This window comes from Gracilinanus agilis, chromosome 1 (genome assembly GCF_016433145.1).
Source record: "Gracilinanus agilis isolate LMUSP501 chromosome 1, AgileGrace, whole genome shotgun sequence".
Lineage (NCBI taxonomy): Eukaryota > Metazoa > Chordata > Mammalia > Didelphimorphia > Didelphidae > Gracilinanus > Gracilinanus agilis.
Window position 1 is genome coordinate 151,460,986 of NC_058130.1, and position 10,136 is coordinate 151,471,121.

Below are 10,136 nucleotides of genomic sequence, written 5' to 3' on the forward strand. Positions count from 1 at the left end.
CTAACAGTGATGATCCTATGACATAGAGCTCCAGGTGTTCACAGTACATTGCTTTCATTGTTTTCTACAGCTATGGGGTGATTTAATTAAAGCTTTCTTCCAATTATCTCTGTATTTCTTTGATGTTCAATATAATAAATATTTTATCTTTCTACACTAAGCTCTCTCCAAGAATGTGTTCTTTTGAAAGTAAGTCATTGTCTATCAGGATTCTCAATATTTTCTCTTTGCCCAGAGTGAACTGCACTCTTAATTAAACTTATACACATACATATCTTTTAAAATGTGCTGCTTAATTCTATATGGATGGAAAGTCATAATCTATTAAATAACTAAATAATCATCTGAAAACCTACTATGTATAAGGTACTGTATTAGTCTCTGGTCTTCCTCTAGCTCAAGAAACAGATTGAATGGTCAGGAATATGAAGTAAATTGGAGTCAAGTAATATATATCAGCACTGAAACTAGGTTCTTGCTTTGAAACTATACATCCATAGTATATATACACTATAATTATTTTGATATTTTCTTCAATTTCACAAATACTGGAAAAGAATATTAAAGCAAAGCAAAACTCATACAAAAGACTGAAAGATTTAGTACAAAAGTAATTGAGAGAAAGAGGGGCTGAGAGACCACAAGAGGGAATGACATAAAGAAGGAAAATAACTAACTATAAAGAGAAAGGCTCTCCTTCTTGTTCAGAGTCTGCTTTCTAGAGCATCTCTAAAGGTTTTTCTCTCTATAAGGTCAGTGCTCCTGTGCCTTGGATCTGGTACCTTTCCCAATCACATTCCCTAAAATGAATCTCTTTCCATCCCTTCTTCTAAAGCAGTTGAGGTTCTCTTTCCCCAATGCCAGACAATATCTCCTGAACATGTTAGGACTTCTGCTCTCTCTAACCCCTACTTTGTTATTCCTGAGCAAACATCTTCAAAATATGAAGAGTTACTTGTGGTAAACAACTGGAGGGTGGAGAGGTGTGGAGAGAACAATGGTATGGGTTAAGAAAAGAATCAGATGTATATTAGCTGTGTACTGGGGAAGACAGGTATCTAATATCTGCCTAATAAAGGAACTGATTTTAAGATAAAATAATAAGGAAAGGATTTAGCTATGACTGGGCAACAATAATACTTTTAGAACAGGGGTCGGCAACATATGGCTGTTTCTGCAGGAACCATAAAGTCAATTTTTTTTCAGGCGCTGTTACAGTAGCGCGCACTGTGAGCACTGTATGGATCTCATGAAATTACATTTTAAAAAATGTGGCGTTTATGGCTCTCGTGGCCAAAAAGGTTGCTGACCCCTGTGTTAGAGACACTTTGGTGAAGGCTCTATCAGAATATACTCACAAACACAGGTTCCAGAGTCCACAGTCAAAAGAGAAGCAGATGGGAGAAGGAAAAACCAGTGCAAGCTATGGATATCAGAGCCAGGTAAGAAAGCCAAACCAAGGTACTGTATGAGGGGAAAGAATGTTTTGGAGCAGGGGTTGGCAACGTATGGCAATATATCTCAGACCTCTTTTTCCTCTTTAAAATGCTGCCTCAGAGTGAAGTGATGAGATTAAGATATACTTTTGTAACACTGAACATCATTTTATCAATGATCAGAAATCAATTAAATTCATGTATTGTCTTCTATGTATCAGGCAGTATGCCTGGTGCTGCAGATATAAAGACAAAAACAAAACATCCTATATATTCTCAGGGGGGAAGGATGCAACACATACAGTTAAATATGTAAAAAGAGAATAAATACAAAGCATTTCAAGAGGACAGAAAGAACACTCTGAATTGGGGGTGTCAGGAAAAGACTTCTATAGGAGGTGACATCTGATTTTAAATGTAAAAGCAATTATATTTATCATCCTTACTGTAGGAAAAGGGGGTAGATAACTATCAGACTCTCAAGAATAAAAACTTGCAGAGATACGGAAAAAATTAAGCCAAAAGAATTCAGAGAACAGGATAGTCATTTCTTATCACTAAAGTATGAGGTAATATGTAAACACTATGTTTGGATAGTTTCTGTATTTTAATTACTAAATAGTCTAATAAATCAATATTGATTAATAAAAAATCTGCAGTCTATTTCCATATATCCTTTCCTAAAGAAATACTCTATGAGTGACTTGTTTGCAGAGTAGAAAAACCAACAGATAAAATAAACCCCATTGTTAAATCAACAAGAGCCAGGTGTTTTAGCAAAGCATCTCATCTAATATTTCAAATTTAGTTAAAATCCACAATAAATAAAAGTAGACCTATGTAACTGTTTCCTCATTGATAGAAAATGAAGGGGCTCACCTTCTCAATATTTATCTGGTGTTTTCTCAACCTTTCCAGGTCTGTAGGGATTACCACTTTAATGAATTTCTGGATAGCTGGCTCAACACGGCGCAATTTCACTCTTTCTTCTTCTTCAGACATTGTAAAATGGAGGTGTGTCACCACTTGCTCAAACTGCTTTCTCCACTTACTTAGAAAAACCTAAAAATAAACATTTATTTAAGCATATTTGCTAATCAACTTCCATGACTTAATTTTTAAAAAAAACTACTGTACTTTATATGTGCTCTAAGCAAAGTATAAGGCATTTATTGAAAATATAATACTAAATGTAAATAAAGCTCTGTAAAAATTACCCTTTAACATTTCTGAGGAAGAGTATCTTGGATCAATTAAAGAAAACAAAATTACATTTCACTCTCTAACAATAACAAGGTATTTATGTAACCATATGCTGAAAAATACTTTAGAATTTATTTGTAGCTAAAAGTTTCCAAAAATGAAATTCCTGTTAAGGTGACTAATAGTTTTGTGGTTCTTCTCTTCAACTGCAATACAATACTTTTCACTATAATTTACTAATATTTCACTTGTATTTACAAACAAGCATTTTTTTCTAATTTTCTCAGCCTGTACTTGTTCTATAAATGGTACATAAATAAAGACAAAACTTTATGCTACTAAATAAATGCCATTATTCATACACTAAATAAGTATTCATTAATTATTATATACATGCCAATCACTTAGTTCTTCAACCTATTTAATTCTCACTACATATTCCTCTAACTCAGCCATACTCAAAAATGGTCATACCTTTGATCTTACCCACAAATGCACCACCCTCCATATTCAAGAATTCTGAAATCCTGCTGATTATAAGTTATTAGCTTTCTATTCCTCCTTCTGACTTCCCTTACCAAACCACACTCTTTGTATATACCATGACCTCAAATACCTTAATCCCTTGGTTTGTTCTCAGGTCATTCCCCGGCCCCCCCAATTGGCTACTCTCTCCTCTTTTCCTCATCTTGACCAGTTAAAATTCTTGAGTCTCTAGTCACTTTATCATATTGAAGACTGCATCCTGACAGCCCGAGCATTGGGATTATTCCCTACAAGCCACTGTCTTCTGTTGAACTAAGGTGGAGAAAATCATGCCATAATTATAATTGAGCTCATTACAAATTTGTCTTAAACAATCTCACCTGGGGCCTCACTGCTGCTAGGCAATCCTACTATATTTTCCCTTATTAATTTACTATACCATTCTTTAGAGGCTCTTCCAAACTTTTTCATCCCTATCAAACTTCTAATGGTTCCTCCACTCCCCTACTTTGTCAGATGAGAACCCTGTCTCAGATTTTACGGAAAAAAAAACTGAGACCATTTTCCATGAGCTCTCTCTTTTTCCTTCTTTCTCATCTTCTATCACTATTATGCCTTCTGCTATCATCTCCTTCTTCACTAGTATCACATGAAGAAGTGGCGTTATTCCTTATTAAGGATAACCCTCTCTACCTAGAAGAGGTCAAATTCCAACCTTTCTCCTCTAACAGACTGCCCCTCTGTCATTCTCACTCTTTCATTTATTTTCAATATCTCCCTCTATAGTGGCTGTTTTGATACGTCTTATAAATGTGTCTATATCTCTCCTATTCTGAAAAAAACCACATCATTTGATCTTTCTTTTGCCAATGACTATTGTTCAATATCTCTTTTGCTCTTTGTGGCTAAACTTGAAAAGGCTGACTATAACAGGTGCCTCTACTTTCCTCTCTCTTCTTAAGCCCTTACAATCTGGCTTCTGACTTCATCATTCCACCTAAATATGTTTCCTCTTTCCAAAGTTACCAATCCTTATCCAAGTCATGTCCCATAACTATAGGCATCACTTAGGGCTAGGTCTCTTGTCTTCTTCCTCTATACTACCTGACCTGGCAACTTCATCAGCTCCCATTAATTGAATTACCATCTCTTAGTTGATGTTTCTCAAATATATCCACCCTGTTCTAACTTTTCTGATCTCCAAAATTATTTCTTCAACTGCCTTTCAGAGATCTCAGAATGGATATCTAGTAGACATCTTAAATACAATGCATTTAAAACTGAATGTATTAATCTTCTCCCCCAAACTCTTTTACTGTAGAGAATAAAATCGTCCTCAGTCTCCCAGACTAACAGATCTAGGTGTTATCCTTCATTCAATATTGTCTTTCATCCTTCTAAGCTGTTGCCAAAACCTATTGATTTTACCTTTGTAACATTTCTTTAACTCACCCTCTTCTCTCCTTTGAAACTGCCACCACTGTGGTGCAGGCCCTCATAACCTTTTGCTTTAACTATTTCATTAGCCTGCTAGTGTGTCTGCTCCTGAAGTCTCTCCTCATGTCAATCCATCCTCCATTCAGTCACTAAAGTGATTTTCCTCAAGGTCAGGTCTGACCACATCACCCCTTACTCAATAAATTTCAGCAGCTCCTTATTATGTTTTACTCCCTGACATTTACTCTTCAATCCATTGACATCAGCCTCCTGGCTATTTAATGAAGAAGATACTTCATTTCTTTGCTGCAGACATTCTCTCTGGCTGTCCCCCATTCTTGGAATGTTCTCCCTTCTTACTTTTGTTGACTGGTTTCCCTGGCCCCCTTTAAGTCCCAACTAAAATACCAACTTCTTTAAGAAGCCTTTTCCAATTCCTTTTAATTCTAATGCCTTCCTTTTTCTAATTATTTCCTAATTGTCTTGTATATAGCTTGTCCGTATATTTTTGTTTTTTGCTTCTTGTCTTCCTTATTAAATTGTGAGCTCTTTGAGAGTAAATTCTATCTTCTACCTCTGTTTGTCTCCCTAGCATTTATAATGTCTGACACATAGCAAGCCTTTGATAAATGGATTAAATGACTGGATACTATTCTTAAATATTTCAAAAATCTGTGACTTCATCAGTATGAATATGATTTTCACTGATTCAGATTGTAATTCTTCTCTGACGTGATAGATGGTTTTTGATAGAGTCATAGATTTAAAGCTGAAAGAGATCATAAAGGTCACCTAATCCAATCTTTCCACTTTACAGATAAACTGAGGTCCATATAGATGATGTAACCTGTGCAGTGTCAAACACAAGTGTCAGAGGTAAAGTCTGAACTCAGATCTTTCTGAGTTAAGGCCATCTTTCTTGTCCAGCTCTGACTGTTTTAATTGTGATTGAAAATTTTATCATCCTATAGCTGGCCTGACAATGAATCTTAGTAAAAACTATACCTAAGTAGTGGGATTGTGTGAATTGAATATAAATTGTACTCCCTTATTTAATTTGAAAACCCATTTTTGATCAGTATCAGCCCCACCCTTTGACTATGTGGCACAGGGGGGCTGGTAGAATTCCCTTTGTGACTGGTGGTATGCTTGGAAGTCAGGAGTTGGACTCACACTGATGTTAAGCCTATGTGACCAAAGAATTCCAAGAGGAGTGATGAAAATCTGCTTTATAAGAGAGGGGACAGAGGAAGCTTTCTCTCTCTCCCTTCTCTGGAGTGTTAAACTCTTGGCACATACTGGGCTTATCTCACAGCCATTTGCAGATGAGGTGAGATAGCTTGTGTAAAGCAGCTAGGAAATGGGGTAGCCAGGTGATCATGTGATCTTTCTCTCTAACCTTTACTAATAAATTATAAATTAATATACAGTCTCCAGAGAATTTTAATCATAATAGGATCAGCTTCCAGGTGCTCTATTAGCTAATAGCTAGATGATTACAAATTCAGCATATTTGCAACATGATAGGCTTTGTAAAAAAAATAGAGGGAAGAAATGGGTGCAAAGTTTATTTAAATAACTCTTCCTCTCCCTATTTCTCTAGATAACTGGTTGTCATATAGAAGAGAGATTTGATTTGTTCTGCTTAGCGATAGAGAGCAGAGTAGGATCAATAGGTAGAAGTGTCAAAAGGCAAGTTTTAGGTTTGATGCAAGGAAAAAAAATCCTAATAATTTGTTGTTGTTGTTGTTCAATTACACCTGACTCTCCATGATCCCATTTAGGGCTTTCTTGGCAAAGATACTAGAATGGTTTGCCATTTCCTTCTCCAGTTCATGTGACAGATGAAAAAACTGAGGAAAACAGTGTTAAGTGACTTCCCCAGAATCACATAGCTAATTGTCTGTGGCCAGATTGAACTCATGAAGATGAGTCTTCTTTTCTGGCACTCAATCTACTATGCTGTCACTACCCCAATTACAGCTATCCAAAAATGGAATTAGTTGTCTCAGAAGGTTATGAGTCCTGCTTCATTAGCAATCTTCCAATCAAAGCCTAGGTGCCCAATTGTTGGTATGCTGTAGAGTGGATTCTTGAGTTTGACTAGAAGACCTCTAAAATTCCTTCTAATTCTGAGTCTGTAAGACTCAAATGAATTTTGTTAGCTTACTTTTCTGAAGTCAAATATACAGTCGATCACTAGGGCTACACTTTGGAGCCTGGCAATATATTCATAGTATGCACTGTGCTGGAAATGATTTTGAGAACCCAGAATCCACATGATAGTCCAATAAAACATGGAAGGACTTTAGTGGAAGACCACTATGTTTTGCACATAAAAACGAGTCCTAAGAGAGCAAATCAAATGCCTGTTTAGAAAACTAGTCATAGTCATCAAGAAAGTACTAAGACATCATAGGCAGGTACCTACTTGAAAAAAATGAAGGTGAAGTAAACAAAAATTATTTACCACTACATTTTCTAATAGCTAGGTGTTATTAGGAAATCAGAAAAGTTTAATGCCTATTGTTTACAAAAAATCTAATCACATCAAATTCATCTCATTTCTGATATCATCTCAGCTCTGACTGCTGCTAGAAAATTTATTCATTAATCTTTAGATATTTCCTTATCATTTCCCCCACAAAAAGCTACAATTAAACCCCACCCTTAAATTTAGTTACAAAATAGTTATTAATCCTTTTTCAGGGTTGACATCTCCACCTAATTTCCTTCTTTTTTCTGAATACCGAATACTCAAAGGATTTAGAATTGGAAGGATTCTTGGATATCTGAATTCATTTCTTCATTTTATTAAAAAGGAAACTGATTAGCTATTCGTAAAGTCATTTGTGGACAGTATCCCAGATAGCAAAGTAGGGATATGAACTCAGATCTTCTGTTCTAAAATCATTGTTCTTTCTACAACATCTTGCTGATTCCTTGTTCCCACATTTATCCCTTCTTTCTCTAAATGCACAAATATTTCTTTGGTGCCTCATCCCTTTTCCTTCAAATATTTACAGTATTATGAAGAAAACACTAGATTTTAAATCTTGGCTCAACTACTGACTCTCTGTGTAGTCCTGAACATATCACTTTATCTCTACAGGCCTCTATTTCCTTATATGTAAAGTGAAGGTTTGGACTAAATTATCTCTAATATTCCTTCCAACTCTAAAACTTCTTATTCTATGAGGTTTACTTCCGTCTTATAAAAACTTTTCATTTGACCCTGATGCTCTCTGTAGCTATCATCTTATTTGGCTCTTTCCTTTCACTGACAGTCTTTTTTAAAGAATGCCTTATATTGAAACATATAACTGTCAAAGTGATAGTTTTAAAGCACATATTATTTTCCTTCATAATAAACACCAGTGATTCTCTGTTACCTGTAGGGGCAAATTCAAATTCCTCTATTTGGCATTTAAGTTCTGTACTACTTGGTCTCAACTTATCTTTCTGGACTTCTTTCACCTTACTCCCCCTACATGCAACCTACTTTTCAGTCAAACTATCCTTCTTGTTGTTCCTCTCACAAGAATATTCTAACTCCTATCTCCCTACCCTGGTACAGGTGTTGACTCCTAATCACAATGAAATGATGAAACAGGTGTTTCTAGTAGACCAAGTTGGTATTCTGGATTTATTTTCCCCAAAAAATAAGGTTATGAGGTGCTCAAGTTCAAGAGTACTTAATATAGTGCAGAAATTTCACCTACTATCTTTAAATTATTCCACTCCACCACAACTTTAGGTAAAGCAATATTGCAGTAGTAGTTAGTTTCATATCTATATAATATGGTAGAACAATATAAATGGTAGACCCATTGTTGGCTGGTAAAAATTTGGACTGGCTCCAAATAGATGGAGAGACTAAAGATTATGTAATTTTCATAATTGTAATACGAACTCCTATTGTTCAGTTGTGGCCAACTCTTCATGACTCTATTTGGGATTTTCTGGGCAAAGAAAACAAAGTAGTCTGCTATTTCCTTCTCCAGTTCACTTTATAGATGAAGAAACTGAGCAAATAGCATTAAGTGACTAGCCCAGGGTCAACTCCAAATGGGGCCATGAAGAGTTGGACATGACTGAAATGACTGAACAACAAAAACACATTTAGTGATATTTTATTATTTGTAAAGTGTTTTATATATGTATCATTATCTTATTTTAGCTTTCCAAAAGCCCTAACTGATAAGTATTATATTACTATTCTGCATCTTATAGATAAGGACATTAATACACTAAAGGGATAAGTGACTTGGTATGCTTTGGTGGTAACATTTGAAACTAGATCTCCCCAGGTACAGAAGATTTGTCTTTACAGAGTTTATGTGGTACACTTCTTTGTATATCCCAGCTAAAGATATGAGGGCCTGAGGTAGGGGGAATTCAGAACTGATGTCATTATTTCCATCATGCTTTTCCCCACCAGGCCTTCATATTGCTAATGACTGAAATACAAATGGAAAATGTTATCTTCCAATTAAAGTAAAATTTTACATGTATATTGTTTATTTATATTATCTTCATTTGTAAAAAGAATATGAGCTTCCTGTGAGAAAAGATTATTTCCATTTTTTGACTCTCAATCCCTACTAATGAACAGGGCCTGGCACACAGTAGTCACTTAATAATGCTCGATGACTTATTGATTTCTGTATGTGATTCCTTTGCTTTTCTATCAAGTCATTCCTTGTAACAAAGAAAAAAAAGATGTAAACAAGCATTTCAATAAAACTAATCAATACATCAATGAAATCTAATAGTCTATGTAGGTTCTATATCCAGAGTTCCCTACCTCTTCCCAAAAGAGGACTGGTAGTCATCTATTTATTTTCAACATGATTTTACACAAACAATAACCAAAAGTATTGTAATAAAATATGAGAAAAAAAGGAAAAGTAACATAATTGACTTTAATAAACATATCAGAACTAATACATCCAAAAGAATGTTGTCTCAAAGTAGCCACTGTAGGGTGCTGTTACAATGATGCTGTTGCAAAATATTTTTAGTATTTCTTTCATAGTGTGTCATATAGACATGACCAACAAGATGGAAAACAATATTTTTTCCCCAGTCCTAATGAAATCTCAAAAACTCCCCAAACTAGGAATTATAGATGGCTTTTCAGGCCAAACTCTAAGAAACCTAACAAAGTAATAATCTGAAGAATTAACAGGCTAATTCCTCAGCATCCTCTAACCCACCAAACCATATGTTCTAGTGGGGCAGTACAAACCATCCCACTAATTTGTGTTCTTAGGATCCACTCAGAAATTTCCTGGATGGTGCTGCAGTGCACTCTACCACTACCCTCACCTCACCATTTGGTGGCAGTAAACAACAGATCTCAACTCTGCCCAACCTCTTGTGGAGTGGGTGGATGTGTGCATATAGGTAAAACAAACTATTCCTGAGGCAGGTGTCAAAATGTGAATGAGGATACTATAGGCCCAAAGTGGAGGAAACTGGCATCCAGCTGGGTCAGCTCAGTCCCTCTAAGAAATCACTTAGGGTAAGGGATGAAACTGTTGAAAAGTGAATTCTCCAACACAAGAGACT

At 35.6% G+C, this 10,136-nt stretch overlaps 1 protein-coding gene across 1 annotated transcript in view; it reads right to left on the reverse strand.

Annotated features, from left to right (window-relative positions):
* The window catches only part of STX17 (syntaxin 17), a 77,219-nt gene extending 74,781 nt beyond the window's left edge, over positions 1-2,438 (reverse strand). The window contains exon 1 of the mRNA XM_044658312.1: positions 2,316-2,438. Coding sequence (XP_044514247.1) covers positions 2,316-2,438 — 123 coding nt within the window. The remainder of the gene's footprint in view (positions 1-2,315) is intronic.
* Positions 2,439-10,136: the final 7,698 nt, after the last annotated feature.